This window comes from Zingiber officinale, chromosome 3B (genome assembly GCF_018446385.1).
Source record: "Zingiber officinale cultivar Zhangliang chromosome 3B, Zo_v1.1, whole genome shotgun sequence".
In the NCBI taxonomy this organism is placed as follows: Eukaryota; Viridiplantae; Streptophyta; class Magnoliopsida; order Zingiberales; family Zingiberaceae; genus Zingiber; species Zingiber officinale.
In genome coordinates this window covers 96,564,301-96,585,202 of record NC_055991.1, presented here as the reverse complement: position 1 = coordinate 96,585,202, position 20,902 = coordinate 96,564,301, and the positions used below count along the sequence as shown (strand labels likewise).

Here is a 20,902-nt window from a genome sequence, read left to right as displayed (position 1 = left end):
TGGACAACACGTTGTATAACGTGTATTGTTTGATGAAAACGACAAAATCTATGTGGGAATCACTTGAAAAGAAATATAAAATCGAAAATACTGGATTGAAGAAATTCATTGTCGAACGATTTCTCGATTTCAAGATGATGGATTCCAAGAGCGTGACATTTCAAGTTCAAGACATGCAATTGATAATGCATAATCTGGATGTCAAAGGCATGAAGCTGAACGAGTCGTTCAAAGTAGCTGCGATAATTGAGAAACTCCCTCTGTCATGGAAGGATTTCAAAAATTACCTGAAGCACAAGCAAAAGGAGATGGAGCTTGAAGACCTAATCCTAAGGCTACGAATTGAGGAAGATAATCGAAAGATGTCCGACTCCAGAGGAACAAAGTGGGCAATCGACGAGATGTCGAACATGGCTAAGCCAAAAGCCGAACCAATCCAAAAAGAAGGCTCAAGGCAAGAAATTCAAGGGCACATGCTACAACTGCGGAAAGCTAGGGCACATGTCCAAAGACTGCAGATGCCCGAAGAAACCAACCAAGAGTCAGAAGAATGCTACGAATCAGGTTGTAACTTCTGATGACATGGAATTAGATCTCATTGCGGTCGTGTTTGAAGCCAATACGGTGATGGATAACCCGAAGCAGTGGTGGATCGATTCTGGAGAAACACGTCATATATGTTATGATAAGGCGATGTTCTCCAAGTATACTCCGATAAGTGGAAGAAAGCTCTATATGGACAATTCCAAGACATCCCCGATTGTCAGACTCAGGAAGGTTGTTCTGAAAATGACATCTGGGAAAGAGCTAATGCTCATTGATGTGTTTCATGTTCCCGATATCAGGAAAAACCTAATTTCTGGATCGACACTTGTTAAAGTCGGTTTTGGACTAGTGTTCCAGTCAAACAACTTTATACTTACGAAGAATGGTGTATTTGCAGGTAAGGGGTACTTAGAACAAAGTATGTTCAAAATGGTTGTAATGACTATACATCGTGACTTTGATGGTAATAAAATAAAAGCTTCCAGCTATGTTGTTGAGTGTTTTAATTTTTGGCATAATCGTGACTTGGGCATGTCAATAATAATACTCTTAAACGTCTCGTCAAGTTAAATTTATTACCAAATGTCAATATGGACAAAACATACAAATGTGATGTGTGTGTGGAAGCAAAAATGACGAGACTATCTTTTCATTCAGTGGAAAGGTCAACGACTCCTCTAGAGTTAATACATAGTGATCTATGTGACTTAAAATTCATACAAACTATAGGAGGTAAAAAGTATTTTATTACTTTTATCGATGACTGCACGAGGTTTTATTATGTCTTTCTTTTAAGAAGTAAAGATGAAGCCTTAGAACCTTTTAGAACCTATAAAACAAAAGTTGAGAATTAACTTGATAAACAAATTAAAATAATTCGTAGCGATAGAGGTAGAGAATATATTGCACTGTTTGATGAGTTTTGATCAGAATCTGGCATTATCCATTAGACAATGACGCCTTACTCGCCTCAATCAAATAGTGTTGCCGAACGTAAAAATTAGACATTAAAGGAAATGATGAATGCCTTGTTGATAAATTTAGGCTTACCCCAAAATTTATGGGGAGAAGCTATATTATCAACAAACCACATTCTCAACAAAATCCCTCACAAGAAAAATGATAAAACACCATATGAGCTATGGAAAGGCCGCGAGCCATTGTACAAATATCTGAAAGTGTGGGGGTGCTTAGCAAAGGTTGAAGTACCCAAGCCAAAACAAGTAAAAATCTAACCTAAAACGTTTGATGCGATATTTGCCGGATATGCCCATAATAGTAGTGCATATCGTTTCATAATTCACAAGTCAAACATTCATGATATTTATGTGGGAACAACCATAAAATCTCGGAATGCGATATTCTTTGAAAACATATTCCCGAATAAGAAGAGAAACATTCAAAGTAATAACAACGAAAGTTCTAAGGAAAATGATGTTTCTGAACTTAGTTGTCATAAAATGACAATTGACAATTAAGCGAAGAGCCACGTCGGAGCAAATGGGCTAGAGTTGAGAAATCATTCGGGCCGGACTTCATGACTTTTATGTCGAAAATGTACCCAAAAACATTAAGCGAAACTCTTTCTAATCTCGACGCCCCATTGTAGAAAGAAGCTGTCAATAATGAAATCGAGTCCATCATGAATAACCATACTTGAAAATTAGTGGACCTCCTTCTGGTACTAAACCATTAGGTTGTAAATGGATACTAAAATGCAAGTATAAAGCTGATAGATCGATTGACAAGTATAAAGCCAGACTTGTAGCCAAAGGATACAAGCAAAAGGAATGTATCGATTACTTCGATACCTACTCACCGGTGACAATGATTACGTCCATACGAGTGCTGATAACCATCGCAACATTGTTTAACCTTGAAATACACCAAATGAATGTTAAGATTGCGTTCTTAAATGATGAGTTAGAAGAAGAAATAAATATAGAGCAACCCGAGAGGTTCGTAGCTCCAAGAAAAGAGGAAAAGGTGTGTTGACATATTAAGTCATTGTACGGACTTAAACAAGCGCCTAAACAATGACAAATTTTTTTTGACAAAACAATGTTATCAAACAAATTTAAAATAAATGAACATGACAAATGCATTTATGTCAAACACACACCTAAAGGTCATGTAATTGTTTGTCTATATGTAGACGACATGCTTTATAATGGGCAGTAATCATAAGGTAATCATGAGTACAAAGAAAATGTTGACCAAGAATTTTGATATGAAAGATATGAGTCTAGCAGATATTATATTGGGAATTAAAATTCTCAAGAAATCCAATGGGATAGTTTTGACACAATCTCATTATGTAGTGTTAGTGTTGAAAATGTTCAATGTGTACGATCTCTCTATAGTAAAAACACCTATAGATCTAAGTTAACACTTAGCAAAAAACCATGGGGAGCCCATATCACAATTGGAATACTCTCGGTTAATAGGTAATTTGATGTATCTCGCAAACTGCATATGTCCAGATATTACTTGTGTGGTAAACAAGCTGAGTCATTTTATGAGTAATCCAAACGACACCCATTATAAAGCATTGATGTGAGTTCTTAGATATTTGAAATATACTATGAACCACGGATTATATTACGGAACGTATCCCACTGTCTTAGAGGGATATTGTGATGCTAATTGGATATTAGATACAAAAGATTCCAAATCCACTAGTTGGTATGTATTCATAATCGGTGGAGGAGCGGTATCTTGAAAATCCATAAAGTAGTCATGCATTGCTCGGTCAACTATGGAATCCGAGTTTATGGCACTAGACAAAGAAGCAGAAGAAGATGAATGGCTGAGGAATTTCTTGGAAGATATTCTGAACTGGACGAAACTTGTGTCACCGTACTTATACACTGTGATAGTCAATCGGTGATTGGAAGGGCACAGAGTAATATGTATAATGGTAAGTCTCGACATATATGTCGCAGACACAATACCATTAGGTTGTTGATCTCGAACGGAGTGATTGTAATCAACTATGTCAAGTCAAAAGATAACTTGGCAGACCCTCTTATGAAGGGGCTAAGTCGAGATCAAGTATACTGCACATCGAGAGGAATGAGACTAAAAATCTACAACTAAAACGACTGTAGCGGTAACCCAACCTTGTTGACTGGAGATCCTAAGATCTTAATTCAATGGGACAACGAAGTTACAGAAGTTGTGTTATAACACACGAGATATATTATCTCTATCCCAATCCTAGGATGAACTTGTGTTATCCTATCACATGTAGTGAGGTTAAGCGTATGCTTTTAATGACTTATATACCTTTATAAGGTGGAGTATGGTAGGAAACTCTTGATAGAAGTGTCACCTATGTGAGTGTGAAGATTGGCTACTTCAATGAAACACTCATGAATCCAAGATGGTGCTCATGGCCAAAACGGAACCAACCATGAGAACCAAAAGTAGTTGAGATAAGTCTCTGTGTGGATGTTATTGTCTTAGTATATACAAATAACTGAGCAGTTCAAGACATCACGTTCACTACGTAGCCTAGTATGCTCGATAGCATTCCACTACGGAAGGTTCAAAGCCACAAGTTACCTCTCTCGATGCATTAACTTATCGATTGAACTCTCCTTAGGTGATAACATGCATGCATTAATTTTCATTTATGTATGGGATTGTTAGAAATTATAAATGAGAAATTAAAAGGTTTAAGTGCTTTTTGGATAGTTAAAGGGTGACATGTTATGAAGAGGTAGTGTGCCTCTTAGGAAAGGATGCGATCTACATCATCCAATTCAAAATGGATGGATGAGATCTAATTGAACCAAGAGGTTCTTATACCCCTTCATTTAGTATAAATAAAGTCTCTCACATCTTCATTTCATTCACTCAATTCCTTCTAAGCAAAGCAAGCATTGTATTCTATACTTGCATTAGAGAGTTCGAGAAGCCTTCTTCGGTTCAGAGGTCTTACGATTTATAGTGCTATTATCGTAAGATAAAGTCGTTGTATCTTGGGAGACGATTGTCGTGTCTGTGAGCACCGTGTGCGGGACAAATTTGTCTTAAAGAGATAGAGTCTAACTTTAGCCTCGACTTCGCCAAAACGATGATATACCGTCATTCTGTCCACGCTCAAATTGTACCAATACAAAGATCCCAACAAAAATAACTAAGAGAACAATAGATAAATAAATTATGGGGGGAAACTTGGATTCCAACAACCATCAAAGTCTAAATTGGAGACACTATCAGATAACTTCGTCACGGTTTAGAGTAAACAAAATGGGAAGTTTGAGTGAATGCACCAAGACATAGGATAAGTGCCCAAACAAATGGGAGGTAAGATAGACGATTTGTACAATCATACTAAAATGTTGAAAATCAAATTGCGCAGATCAAGCTCCAAGGAGATTTCCAAGGCAACTAGAGGCAACCCCAATGGAGCATTGCAACACTCTTACCTTGAGGAGCGGTAAAACTTTGACAATCTGAGGGAAAGCAATAAAAGTGAAGGAGCTTCTATTGACAAAGAAGATGAAAGAACTCACACATCATCCATTAGAGAGGAGCCTACAAAGGAATCTAAAGAGACAATTGAGTAACCTAAAGGCAAGATACCATTGAGGAAACTTGTTGGCCAAGGAGAAACTAGACGAACAATTCAGCCAATTCCTAGAAAAGATCAAGAAACTTGTTGTGAACATACCCTTCCTTGACGCCTTACAACAAATGCTGACCTTTTCAAATTCATGAATGACATTCTTTCGTACCAGAGGAAGGTAGTGGACTACAAGACCGTAGCTTAACGGAGGAGTGTAGCGCATTAATCCAAATTAAGTCGTCTCCTAAACACCAAGATCTACATAGTTTTTCTATCCCATGCAATATTGGTGATACTAAAATCAACAAATCTTTTTGTGATTTCGATGCTCGCGTGAGCCTCATGTCTTTATCTATTTGCAAGAAACTTGGTTTGGGTGAGTTGAATTAACGACTAGGCTTTACAACTTGTGGATTATTCCGTCAAGTACCTATTGGGTATTCTTGAGGATGTGTAAGTAAAGGTAAGAAAATTTATTTTGCCTACCGACTTTGTGATATTGGTGATGGAGGAAGACCCTCATATCCCTATTATTTTTGAGATGCCTTTCTTGGCCACCACTAGAGCCATGATAGACATCAAGAACCACAAGCTCTCCTTGATAGTTGGCGAGGACAAGATCGAATTTGATTTATCTAAAGCCACTAATCTAGCTCCTACAAAGAATGCTTGTTGTAGGGTAGATTGTTTGCAGATGGTTTGCAGATGGATGATAAATTACCATGGGGATGCCCACAAATTGATCCAATAAAGAAGGGGAGCATTGATGAAGGATTTGAATTTGAAAATGGAAAGTTTAACATATATATCATTGCAAAGCAGGTGAAGAACAAGAAATACTGGAGGTGGTCGAATATAACCCCCTCAAACCAAAGGCTCTGAGTTAAAATTGATAGGGGTTGAGCTTGCGACCTAAAATAAGCAATTCTTTAGAGATAGCCCAAGTCTTTTCCCCCTTTTCCTTTAGGTTTTCTCCTTTGGTGCTTCACTTTTAACTTATTCTTTGTTTAATTTCAGAGTTAGAAAATTTCGTGGGCTAGCCATGGCAACTGCGATAGCCATGGTAAACAATCTAGGAAGTAGCATGGAGCAGTCGCAGCAGCTGCCACAGGCGTGCCAGACCTTATAGAACCCAACACGGTTGTGCCACCTGCTGAAAAAAAATCTACCAGTATAGATAAGTGTGCTTAATAAGAAATAAATAACAATTCGATAATATCTATTCTCTGACTTTGGCATCGAGTGTTCCTTTGAGGCCTTGTATGAGTAATGCAAAACATTATTGGGCGATAAGTCTTGAAATTGATAGGTAAGTGTTAGTTAGAGCCCTAGAGCCAATCATTTGATGATTGTTGTATAGACTCGTTGTATCATATTGTTGTATATATAAATAAAGGTATTTATTTTTTATTATTATATTTACTTGTATTGGTGTCAAATAACTAAGTATAATAGCGTCCTTGAGTAGAAGGTTCTTACCTATATCAATCGATTGGTTGAATCGATAGTGAGATGATATAGGGAACACTACTCTTAATCATTCATAGTCGAGTATAAACATTCAGGGACAATGTTAATGCGACGAGACTAGCATGTAGGTCAACTCGATGACTTGATCTCACAAGTCATGGATATAGAGATATCAAGTTGACACATGGATATGCATTGGAGAATGTATACTGAATGACCCGCCATAAGAAAGTATCATGGATCGTTATATGAGTGACATATACTTTCTCATGTGGCTATTAGTATGACTACTAGTCCTTGGACCTAAAGTCACCATGGTTCCCTACATAAGGAGTTACATACTTTGGCATCGTCAAACGTCACCCGTAACTGGGTGGACTATAAAGGCGATTACTGGGTATGTAACAAATTATGCGGAGGGATGTGAGTGATGTAAATGAGATCTATCCCTCCTATAAGACGGGAGAGACATCGATATTCTTGGTAGAGTGAGACCACTAAGTGCATGACCATGCCCAAATGAGTCAATATAAGATATTGAGCTCATTTGATCGAGTGAGTCTACTTGAAGTTCAAGATTTAGATTGATTAGAGGATGACATGATCTATGCCTCATATTGATCAATCTAGATGTCTAGGATAGAAGGATAATGTCATATATTGTGAAGAGTCACAATTAGTAGTCACAAGGTGATGTTGGATCTTAACATTCTTGTAACTTGGGTAGTAATGATGTGTTGCTAGATACCGCTCATTACTTATGCTCCTAAATGAGTTTAGGAGCATTACCAATGTTACAAGAACCTATAGGGTCACACACAAAGGACAATTAGATGGAGATTAGGTTCATTTGATAAACCTAAAGGATTAGGTTCATGTCATGAACCAAATTGGATTAAGAGTAATCCAAATTAGGTCAATTGAGTTGGACTCAATTTGGTTCATGTATTAAATGAGTCTAATTTGGACTTAGACTCATTGAATCAATTTAATTCAATGAATAGAGATTCATTAAATTAAAATTGATTTGAACCAATGGTTAGATTTGATCAACCATGGGAGAGAAGTGGTCAAGTTTGACTTGACTTGAGAGGAAGATGAAGAGTTAAGTTTGACTTGACCATTTGCCACCTCATTGGTGAGTTGGCAAGAAGTGGACCAATGATGATGCTCCACATCATCATGGTTGCTTAAGTGAGATGCCACCTCATGGGAGTTACCAAGAGTTGTGACTCTTGGCATCCCATGGAGGTTACAATCTCTCTTAAAATGGCCGGCCACTTTAGATGAGAGAGTTAGTGTATTTTGTGTGCTTAGTGAGTAACTCCTTCTTCTTCCTCAAGCTCTTCTCTTCTCTCCCTCTCCTCCACCATTACTGATCTTCTAAGGTTGCTAGCACATCCTTAGAGGTTCTCTGCATCGAGTTGTTCGTGTGGATACACATAGAGGAGTATCTACTTTGATACTCTCGAGATCCGGCGACGAACCTTGGACGAGCGGGATTACGAAGGACTTTACATCAAGGGTAACCTTTTTCCTTTTGTAGATCTAATGTAGATCTAGAGTAGAAAACATGTATATGAAAGTTTTACATAATTTTATTTCTTCGCACGGATCCGTGGCATGGGGGTTTCGGGGTTTCCGCAACGCAAAAAGTGATTTTTGCGGCCCGAAAAACCCAACAGTGGTATCAGAGCCACGTGTGAAGCGTATACATGTTTTAATTTGTATTTTTATGAAAATTACAAATCTGTAACTTTCTGTGAATTTATGATTTTTATAGTTTTTATGGGTATTTTTCTCGTAGAAGCGAAGCACAAGTGTTTAGACACTTGTAGGCTTCGACTACCAAGAAGATTTTTCCAAAATGGCAAGGTTTTGCCCCAAATCTATTTTCTTCCGGGGCACCTTATTTAAAAGGTAATTAGCTGTAAACACAGCTTCCCCCCACATGGACTCTGGCAATCCAGAGCTTAATAGAAGAGCATTCATCATCTCCTTAAGAGTTCGATTCTTTCGCTCAGCAACTCCGTTTTGCTGAGGAGTATATGGAGCTGTTGTTTCGTGTCTGATCCCATGTTCAGCACACAACTCAGCGAATGGTGACACATATTCACCGCCTCGGTCACTTCGAACCACCTTAATGTTCCTATTAAGTTGGTTTTCAACCTCATTCTTATAGAGAGCAAATTTCTCTATAGCTTCATCCTTACTTTTGAGAAGATACACATAACAATATTTTATGTTATCATCTACAAAAGTGATGAAGTATTTATTACCACCACGTGTTGGTGTACCTTTTAGGTCGCACACATCAGTGTGAATTAGGTCAAGTGGTTCATTATTTCTTTCAATATGTTAAAAGGATAACCTTGTCATTTTCGCTTCAACACAAATCTCACACTTGTGTTTGGGGTCAAGGTGGAATGTAGGTATGCTTTGCATGTTTATTAATCTATGCAACACATCGTAGTTAACATGTCCTAGTCTACCATGCCACAAACACGAAGACTCAAGCATATAAGTGGAAAAGCTTTCATTTTTATTTATCTTGGGCCTAATGGACATTACATTGAGCTTAAACAACCCATCAAATACATAGCCTCTTCCTACAAACATTCCATTTTTGGACAATACAACTCTGTCCGACTCAAAAACAATGTGAAAGTCATGCTTACTTAACAGTGATCCGGACACTAGATTCTTCCGAATCTCCGGAACATACAGCACATTGTTCAGAGTGAGGTCCTTACCCGAGGTCATCTTCAGCACCACCTTTCCTTGGCCTATGATGTCCGAGGTTGCTGAGTTCCCCATGAACAGTTTGTCTCCAGTGACTTCCTCGAAGTTGTGGAGAAGCTCCTTGTTGTAGCACACATGTCTGGTGGCTCCAGTATCGATCCACCATTGTGCTGGTTTGAACCGATCAGGTTCAACTCAGAGACCACAGCGCAGAGGTCGTCCATTTCTGGTCCCTCGTTCAGGATGACCTCTTGCTTCTTCTTCGGCTTTCTGCACTCCGAAGATTTGTGACCCACTTTATCACAGTTGAAGCACTTCCCAGAAAACTTCTTCTTGCTGATGTCTCCTCTGGGTCCCATCTTGGAAGACTTGGGGTTCTTCCGCTTCGAGCTTTGACTGAGCTCGACCACGTTGGCTTTCACAGTAGCCCGAGAGAACAGTTTCCTCTCTGAACTCTTGTTGTCTTCTTTGATGCGAAGTCGAATAATGAATTCCTCCACATTCATCTCCTTCCGCTTGTGCTTCAGGTAGTTCTTGAAGTCCTTCCAGCTGGGAGGCAGTTTCTCAATGATAGCAGCCACCTGGAAGGTTTCACTCAGAACCATCTCTTCTGAGTGGATCTCGTGCAAGATCACCTGAAGCTCCTAGACTTGGCTGATCACCATCTTGGAGTAAACTATCTTGTAGTCCAGGAATCGACCCACGATGAACTTCTTTGCCCCTGCATCCTCCGTCTTGTATTTCTTGTCCAGGGACTCCCACAGCTCCTTAGTCGTTCTCTTCATGCTATACACAGCGTACAGCGAGTCAGCAAGGCAGTTGAGGATATAGTTTTGGCAAAGGAACTCAGAATGAGTCCATGCCTCCACTATACTGATGGTTTGCGCATCAGCATCCTCAGTGCGCTTGGGAGGGTCCTCGGTCAAGAACCGAGCTAGATTGAGCGTGGTCAGGTAGAAGAGCATCTTTTGCTACCACCTCTTGAAGTTCAGTCCACTGAACTTCTCTGGCTTTTCTCCATGACTGATTGACACAGTTCCAATTGGGGCGGAGGGGGCCTGCACGTGTTGAGTCTGTTGCACCTCAACATTTCGTTTCGTGACCATCTCAACAGAATCGAATCTGTTTCAAGATTGTTGGAAACCAAATAATCTGTAGCCGGAGATTTACAGGAAATTAGCTGAATCTAAATACTCGAATTAAATTCAACTCATAGTTAAGATGACCTGAGCAGATAATCTCAGGCTGCCAGCAGGGGATGGTTTTCTGACCTCAGAGTCTGAGCAATCAAAGTGTCCGAGCAGACTGAAGGATAGACAGACAGAGCGGGAGATCGGTCGGGCAGATCAGAAGGGCGAGTGGCCGACCCAGCAGATGAAGAGTCCAACCGAGCGGACAAACGGAGCAGCGGACCGAGGCCTGCGATCGACGCAGTTTCCTTGAAACAGATTTGTCCCACCTCCGGCTGTGTTTCGAGGTTTTCTCGGATCGTCTGTTTCCCAGGATATAACGGCAAAACCACGAACACAACCAAACACTGGTTGTTCGTGGTGAACTGAGAATGCACCTGAGTGCTATCACAAGTAGTTTAGCTGAGCGGATGCACGACTGAGAGAAAAGAATCGGGGAACGAAGGTGGATGAATTCTCTTACTTTTGCTTTGCTTTCGCTTTCTCTTCGCTTTGCTCAAGATTTAGTCTCCTTATATAGGAGCTCTCATCTTGCCTACAATAAATGATCAAATTATGACCATTTAATGCTGAGTTTAATTTCATCATTAATGGATTTAATGTCTTCATTAATGTCGAGACGTTACAGGATCAACATTAATTTCACATTAATGCTTCCATTACACCCTTGAACAAGATTCAAGTGGCAATATGTTGGTTCATTCTTTTGGGTAAATTTTACCTCAACCGGATCGACATTCAACATGCGCAAGTTGTGCTCGCGCACGAGTCAACCTTGGTTCAGTACAATCCGGGCCCTGGATTTGCACCCACCCCTGCGCACTCACACGTGAGAGAGTCTCTCCCCATCATATGTTTACAATGCATGCGTCATAATTTAAACCAACAATAAAGGCAAGAGACTTCTAATGTGGGACTAAACCCATGCACAGTAGAGTCTCTTCGTCTCCACTTCTTTATTCCATTCACATTTCCAACACTAATTTTGTCTAAAAAAAATTGTTAACCCCGGATCAAGAAAAATCTCGCTTTTCTGAGGTTTTCCGATTCCGAGTTGGATGCCCAAATTACTGACGTGTCAGACATGCATTATAACTTGGGAATCATTGATGATCTAAACCAAACAAAGGTTTTGTTGATAACCTTGGATAGATAACCAAAGCTATCAATAATAACCCCCAACCAAACGTATCCTCATGGTATTTGATCGTTCCTATGACTCATTTGTATTTTTTTAATTTATCTGATGATCGATGAAAAATTTATGTACGATTGAATTAATCATCTCTAGTTAAGTGAATAAAAGATAAAAATACTTGGAGATAAATAGAAAAATTAGACGGGACAAAACAAAAAATGTTTGTGCACCTAGACGACTTTTGATCCACGAATATTAATTTAGCTTCATCTAATTGTTTTATCTAATGTTAGGAAGGTTCTGGGCTGGTCATCCCCAATGCTATATAAATGAGAGGAATGTTTGATTGACACAAGTTAAAATTTTTAGTTTTAGTTATCTTTGGTGGGACCTTATGTTCCCAACAAATATTTGGATGACCGAAACAACTAGCTGAAAATAAAAAAACACTAGTTTTTTTAACAAATTCTTTTTAAAAAATAAAACTAAATCTACCTTTTTAAATAACTTGACAAATATATTTTTTGAAATATTAAGAGAATATTGAGTCTGGGTACATATCGACTTAATCATGCGACGGCTTGGAATTATCGATTCAACTATTTTAAACATATCGACCTTTAATCTCATTTGTCTAATTCAGTTACAATTGATAGTTCTAAATCATCAATTATCTATTTTTCTGAATTAAAATAATGTAGTTCATTAAATATTTTTATTATTTTTGTGTTTAAGCTTCCAAAAAACATTGAGAGTCAAATAAATCAAAATAATGTTATATTAAATTTTGAATCATCTTTAATTTTTTTTATATTAATAAATTTTAGCTAACATTAATATTATTATATATTACTACCATAAGTTATATATTTTGATTAATTTTGTATGTTTAATAATCTTTATTATATATATACAATTATTGTTAAATAAATTATATCATAAATTTATTATTAGATATATCATATAAATAAAATAATTTATAATAAAAAAGATAAAATAACACTAATAAATAATATTAAGAGAGTTAGATTAATAAATTTAATGATTTTTAAGACAGATAAATTAAAAAATTGACTTAATAACAATAGTTTTATATTAAAAGATTTTAAACAAATGAGTTAATTTATATTAAACTATACTATTAATATCACTAAAATATTATTAAATAATTTAAAAATTCTAAAATAATTAAAAAACATTTTATAAATAAATAGACGATTGTCAATTGAGTCTGTTGAACTAGATCAATGGATAATTAGTTTACTGTTTGGTTTCGATTTCGACTCGATTCGTAAGTAGGTTTAGATTCATGCTGGCCAGGCCTCATGCCATTGAAGTTGACAGTTGAAGCTAACTAAGAGTCTAAGACTGTGCTAGTAGGTTTAGGGCTGTAAATGAGTTGAGCCAAACTGAGGGGTGTTCAAGTTTATTTGATAAGTTAATTAAGCTAAGCCGAGTTGAACTTAAAATAAACTAAGTTTTTGAAATGATTGTTCAAGCTTGACTTGGTTTATTTTTTATGAATTTGAGCTTGTTTAAAGTTTGACATGAGCTTGATTCGATTAGATGTTATTGAGCTCTTAATTTAAGCTTGACTTAAGCTTAGTTCATTTAGATGTTATTAATCTCTCAATTCAAGCTTGATTAATTATTTGAAACTTTTAGTTATTTGATTGATTATTAAGCTTCATAATTCAAACTTATTTGTTTTTTTTTATTTTATTTTATTATTTATTTAGTATATTGACAAGAGTTCTATTAATAAATATGTTTTGTGAATATTGTTTACGAACGTTGTTTAATATTTAAAGGGCAGCACGGTGCACGAAGCTCCCGCCATGCGGGGTCCCGAGGAAGGATCCATTGTACGTAGCCTTACCCTGCTTTTTGCAAGAGGTTGTTTCTAGGATTCGAACCCGTGATCTTTTGGTCACATGGCAATAACTTTACCGTTACGCCAAGGCTCCCCTTCACGTTGTTTAATATTTACAAGCTGAATATATATGTGTTTAAGATTATTTATTTAATTTAATGAGTTATTTAAATTTATTTATTTAATTAATTATATATATATTGAATAAATATAAATAAATTTTTATTAATCGAACATCAAATTTATTCACGAACATGATTCATGTTGGGTCACGGGGTGGTGCGATGGTTAAGATATATGATACTACCATCCGTGATTTATCTCCTCCATGTTAAGCTAGGGACGAGCGGAATCGTCACATTTGAAAACTGAAGCTCAATCCATTTACATCACTGCTTTCCTTAGCCTGGTCGATCCGCCGCTGGCCCATTGGCACAAATATTTACATCCCTCGCGATTGCCTGTGATGTTTTGTTACGCCTTGTATGCTCTCATATCTGGTCGAGCAACGAGAAGATGGCATCAGAAAAGAAACGATGGCTTCCCCTCGAAGCAAACCCCGATGTCATGAATCAGGTTCATCTCTCCCCCGCCTCCGTTATTGCTGCATCTCTTCACCTGATCCGTTTCTTTCTTTCTTTCTTTCTCGGGCTTTTACAATCTGTTCTTTGCCTTTTCTCATCGTTCCTAGAGAAAGGAATAGCCAAACTGCTCCTATTTGTGTCATCTAATACGACAGAAAATTGATCTTGTTTTTCTTTTTCATCTCAGTTCATTTGGGGTCTTGGTGTCCCGGAGGGCGAAGTGGAGTTCAACGACGTGTATGGCTTGGAGGAGGAACTCCTGGAGATGGTGCCTAAGCCTGTGCTCGCTGTGCTGTTCCTGTTTCCATACTCTTCTGACTCGGATTCGGAGGTCACACTCTGTTGCGATTCATTGTTTTTATTAAGAATTTTGTTTTCTAACGTAGGATTTGGTCTCCTGGTTGGTCCAGGCGGAAGCAGAGAGGGTAGCCGATCCAAAGCTGATCCCAGTAGATGAAAATAAGGTGCGTATATACATATTGCAAGTTGTGCGGATTATCCATACTAATCTCTGCTCGAGGGTAATTAATCTGTCGTCCGATGCAATTTGTTTCTTCTGTGAATCTTTAATTGTTCAAAGTCTATATAGGGATCCCTGAAGCTAGAAAGACAGATTCTATAATATGTTATGTGTTTCTTTGATCGTGTATGGCCAAAGTTTTTGCAAATTGTTATGATAGCCAAGTATCTGCAATAGAGAATTTGGAATCGGTTTCTAAAGATATACATTCAGTTTATTGTAAAAATGCTTCAAGTCATGTTGAATGCTTAACCCTTGTGTCATAGTCGTAAGAGTAGGCTTAGTGACTGTTAAGATGTTTTTTCTTGTTTTATTCAAGAAGTTCTTATGACCATTAATATTCTTTTTTTTTTTTCTTTTGAAAAGGAAAAGTGAGCCAAACTCACTTAAATGCATCATGTGAGGAATAATTACAAAGTAATTACTATAATAGTTTAAAAGAGTAGACAGGGAAGTCCCATATAATCAACAAGAGCCAAGCTACTCTACAAGATCAATTGAAGACTCTTGGAGGACTCTAAATAGATTGTGCTACATTAAACTTTCAGGTGGGAGAACATGTAAATGACCAACCAGACAGGTTCTTGTAAAAGGAATACTTAGTGATACTCAGTGTTCACATTTTGAGTACTCTGGTGTTATACACTATGAAAGCATAAATGCAGCAGACGCTCATCCTATCCATTATTGCAGGAGAAGTCTTACTTATTGGTTTCTCTTGCTGAAAACAAATCTATCACCTTTGATTGTGTCAATAGTATAAGAAGAGGTCACAATATACAAATCTTTTGTTCACAACTTGGATATCTTTTTCATTGTAGAGACTAAGAGTTTCGTTTGGGTGAAAAAGGAGGGAGAGAGAAAGAATGACAATTACATATGGAGGTTTATCACTCTGTACATCCTTCTTGTTACTTTCCCTCTTCCCTTCATATTCTCCATTCAGGTAAATAGACCCTATATATCATGGGAAAAAGAAATGATATTTATTTGTTATAAATCACTATTTTGCATTCTCTTTAATTTATATAGATGAATTGATTGCAAATTGCTGTTACTCACATAGATGAAATAACTGCAAATTTCCAAATGGAACTAGGTTGACTCCTCATGGGTGACTCAGACCTTATTCTTAAATCTTCCAACAGATATGATGGGATCAATTGATATTCTTATCTCTAAATAGTGCATAATTGATCAAAGGGTGTGGTTAGTATACTTTGAGAATATGCACGTATGTTAAGAGGATATGCGTAATAACTTTTTAAGCATGTATGTTATACCCTTAATCATTTATAAAATTTGTATCTCTTTGTGGCCTTAGTTATTTAATTGTATTATTATTTGTACTCAGATTTGTTTTATTACAAAAATAAATATAATTAGCTGACCAATAAATACAACAGTGTGATAATTAGTTTGTAAGTATCACCCGTCTCTTTCTCTATCCTGGCACTTTTTATATAATTTATTTTTCTAGAGTATCTAAGGAGATTACATTATATATGATCCTTTGGAAAATATTATAAACTAGCAAACACTAAATATAAATTCTAAGAAATAAACATGAGTTTAAGGGTACACAATCAGGGTATTAATTATATGTAGGGTCTCACACTGACAAAGTTGAGATCATGGGTTTTCTTACCCTTTATTAACACATGCATTTAAAATCTTGAGCCGTGCTAGACTTTTGGTCCTTAATTGGAATGACATTATTTTGATATCGTGTTGATGTTTCATGGTGTTGGTGATTGATTAGAGGTTAAAGGAGGAAGAAGGCCAAGCAGTGGAAGATGTGCCGAATGATATTGTGTTTTGGTAACTTTCGAGAATGATATGTTTCGATTGTTTCGCCCATTGGATACGTTATTTCAAAATATGCATGCATCATGAATTGCATACTATAGTATTTTTCTTTCCTATGGAGTGTATGTCTTAGCTTTTTATAATATTGCACGTCTTAAATTTTTAACATACTAAATGTGTAATTTAAATTCACATACACTTCTTGTTCTTTGTTTAATCCTCATCATGGTAATAGGGAGGGTCAATTATTTTCTATAACATTCACTTATGGTTAACTCTAAGGACCACTTTTCCTTAATGTGGTGGAGACATTAATATTTTAAGCTTAAACTCTAAATTATCATGTAAATATTAAACTTTAATGTTCTCCGTCTGAATCCTCCAAAAGTAATGAAGATGATTGCTTTTGTGAAAAGGAAATCTTATATCTTTTTTACATATCTTTTAGTTTTAGTGTACATATATTTATGCATATCCTCTCTAAAATAAAATGTTGAACTTGGTAGGCGTTCGCATAAAATAATAAATATTGTTAAACACATATAAAGGGAAAGAACCACAAGTTGTTCAACAGGTAAATCACAATTACTTTAAGCTTTATGCTGGCCCAAATATTTAACATTACTATTAAAAACATCCCTAAATATGAGCTTTGTGAAAGGATATGTAATCATCTTGTGTCGGGAGACATATTGAATTTCTTATGCAGACATATCTCTTGTGAAGTTGTACTTGGTGTCAATGTTCTTGGTTTTTGAGTGATACTTGGGATCTTTTGTGAATGCAATTGTAGCTTGAACTATCATAGTTACTTAACACAACCGATGATTAATAAAACATAACAATTGTTAATTTTCTTCATCTATATCTTTTCACTAATTGAAGGGGAGCCTTGCCACAATGGTAAACTTACTGTGACCTAGAGGTCATGAGTTTCGAATATCGGAAATAGACTCTTACAAAGCAAGGTAAGGCTGTGTACAATAAACCCTTCCTCGAGACCCTGCATTGGTGGGAGCTTCGTGTACCGAACTGTTAGTTTTTTTTATCTATATCTTTTCACTAATTGATATCCAATATCCATACAACCTATTAGATGCATATCATTTTATTTAAGACATGATGAATATGTAAGTACCCCGGGTAGTTTTGATGTGGCCAACCAAGTTCAATTAGGTCCTGTTATGTTTGATCCTTGTGTTTAAGTGTGCAGGATCTTAGGAACACAAGAAGTTGAGCGAAAGATGCAGCCAGCGAGAAGGATGACACAGGAAGGGAGTCGACGGGCTCAATGCATCCGAAGGACGAAGTGCTGTAGAAGAGTACATCGGCGGACGAGAAGGACGCGCATGGCGGTCTGAGGGACAAGAAGCGGGTGAGGAAGGCTGCTCGAGGAGAAGGCCGGAGTTGGGTTCGGGTGAGTTCAATTCCGGATGGCCGGAGCATCACCCAAGCGAACAGAGCGAAAAATGATTAACAAGGGAAGTTAATCATTTTCGGATGAACAGTGCTGAAGGCGCCCTCAAAGGCTTTGAAAGCGCCTTCTATGAATAGTACTGAAGGCGCCTTCAAAAGCTTGGAAGGCACCTTCAATGAACAGTATGAAAGCACCTTCCAGCCCTTAAAGGCGCCTTCCGACAGCCGTTAACAAAGATAAAGTTTTATCTTTGCACGGATAAAACTTAACCAATTGAAGGCGCCTTAAACCCTCTTGAAGGCACCTTCCATCCTTGGATAAGATTTTCTAGGAGTGATAAAATGGCCCCTGGAGGTAGGAAATAAATAACAACTGTAACTACAACTCTTGTAATCTTTCCTAATCTATTTTCTAAGCTGTCAACGTCTGTAAGAGACTTCTCCGCCTGCAACGAAGGAGATCTACTAGTGCTCTTCAGTGCCTTGGATTAATAACCATTTAGGTTGTAATCAAGTTAATTTCTTGGCCTCTTCTATTTTTAGTTGTTCAATTTCTTTTGTTATAATTGTGCTACTAATATGAGTTGAGACACTGAGAAAGGTTAATTTTTATTTTATAGGCAATTCACTCCGCTCTTGCTTGCCTCGCTTGAAGAAAATTCTGAGAGACACGTTTAAGGTGGTACGGACATGTACTTAGACGACCAATAAATGTTCCAGTTAGGCGATGTGAAACTATGACAAATGTCCATATCAAACGAGGAAGAGGAAGACCAAAAAAGACTTGGTTAGCAATAATAAAATAAGATAAAATTTATTTAAATATAAATGATGATATAGTAGGGGATCAAGATCAGTGACGTAGAAAGATCCATGTAACCAACCTCATCTAGTGGGATAAAGATTGGTTGTTGTTTTATTAGAAGTTAGTGGAGAGGACATGGAGTTTCATTGCTTACACTAGACATAATTTCTTATATTGTACTCTTCTAGCCTACAAATTGCATGAACATATGCTCTATAGTTTGCAAGTGCAAAACAGCACTATCAGTGTGACTGAAATTTATTATTTTGATTATGGACTGATATTGATACTTTATTAGAACAAGTAAATGTCATTGTGTCTCTGCTGACATAGTTTTGTTGGTAACAACCAAAATAAGATCTGTCTTGGTGTACCTTTAGAAATATTTTCATGACTCATACTTTGATTTTGTTTGTCAGTCATGAGAATGAGATGAAACACTAAATTTAGAGAGGAAGGAAAGAGAAGAATTAGTGAGTGACACTAGTTAAGACATGAAGATTCTTATCCTTCGATTTGTCTGGGGTTATGGAAGGAAATAAAAACACAAGAAAGAGAAGGGTAAGGAAGAGGAGATGAACTAACAAAACACTAATAATAACAAAAAGGAGTAACAAGAATTATGTTAGTCTTAAGTCCAAGTCCATTCCTAGTGGCTAATAAAAATGTATCAATGGAGATGCGAAAAAAATTTTTCTGAGAGTATTATTTGTATGGTTCTTAAAAGTTATGGAATTAATCTAAATAAATGTTGCAAATCCCATGCGCTTATCTAATGTAAAAAGATGCTTGTTATATTTTTGTAAGATGTTGCTCCAAAATTATAATTTACTTTCAATTTCTATGGGCTTATATTTGGAGGAAAACAAGATGTTTAATGAAATTATATAGCATTATAATTTATTTGAGTTTATGTTGGAACCTTTTGGATTCGAAGTGTCTAGTTTGGACACAGGATCATACCGCTGATCGTGTGATTAAGGCTAAAATTTTGACACAAATGAAAGTTTTAAAATTGGCATACTATGTAATGTTCATTATTGAGTACAATTGTTTTTTATAAATTTTTTGTATGCTTAGTAGAACATTACTTGCTACATGACTGAGGTTTCCCATATTCAGGAATATAGAATGCTTGCTTGAAAATGATTCTACCTAGCGAGTTTTAATATGGAGTTAATGCAATATGCTACTTTCTGTGATTTTGATATGTGAGGTTTCCCTTTTTCTATCAGGCACAAATTAACAAGGTATACTTCTTGAAACAAACTGTTGGTAATGCTTGTGGAACAATTGGTGTTCTTCATGCTCTTGGAAATGCAACTTCGCAAATCAAACTAGGTGAGCTACAAAAAAAGATACTCTCATGATTCTACTTGTGGCGTTGTTGAAGATTCTCTTTCTTCTGGAGTCAATCATGGTTGACCCTAAGGAAATTGTTGAGTGCATAATCTTTATTCTTTCTATCAATGCCTGATAGGGATTACATATTTCTGGTGATTGGAGTGCATGCATATACAAGATATGCATGTAGATGAATATTTGCCAGTTCTTTGCAGTATTAGATCAACACCTTAATATTCTGAGAGATATTCAGAGTTTTGCATATGCAGATATGCAAGGAATGAATCAATTATGGCTCACTTCGGTTTGCAAGTGATAAAATTTAATTGATTGTGTTAAACGACATGAAATAAAGGTTTAGTAATCTGATTGATATGATGAGACAACTATTACAACTACCAGTCTTCTTTCGTCTTTGCAATATATATAATTGGAACTGGTGAACATTTTCTTTTATTTTAAGTTACTTGAATTATACTTGTCACACCCCGAGAGGGACTTTTTCTTGATAGAAATGGTTAACTCTCAAGCCATGTGGTAATTTTGAACAAAAAAAAATCCCTATATATATATTTTTTAAAAAGATCAGTCTCTCGTGTTTTGAATATATAATCCTGTTTACAACTCCAATATTTATGTATACTTATCACATATTGATATATATCAAAATTTAAAATACTTGGCCACATTTACATTACATTACCATTACATATACAATTACATAATAAACACAGACAAAAATATACGACATAAGATGCACAAGATGACACCAACAAGAGATTTATTTTTATTTTTAAAAAATTTCTTCATATTTCAAAACCAAACTCTAATCTTGTATTGCAATCTCCCTGCAAAACTAAAAGCAGGTGAAAAGTAAGTAAAATAATAC

At 36.5% G+C, this 20,902-nt stretch overlaps 1 protein-coding gene across 1 annotated transcript in view; it reads left to right on the top strand.

The window, feature by feature from the left end:
• The first annotated feature begins 13,956 nt into the window (after positions 1–13,956).
• LOC121967142 (ubiquitin carboxyl-terminal hydrolase 3-like) overlaps positions 13,957–20,902 on the top strand; it is a 38,207-nt gene continuing 31,261 nt past the window's right edge. Inside the window, exons 1-4 of the mRNA XM_042517188.1 lie at positions 13,957–14,111; positions 14,307–14,450; positions 14,530–14,583; positions 19,905–20,010. Coding sequence (XP_042373122.1) covers positions 14,052–14,111; positions 14,307–14,450; positions 14,530–14,583; positions 19,905–20,010 — 364 coding nt within the window. The 5' untranslated portion in view covers positions 13,957–14,051. The remainder of the gene's footprint in view (positions 14,112–14,306; positions 14,451–14,529; positions 14,584–19,904; positions 20,011–20,902) is intronic.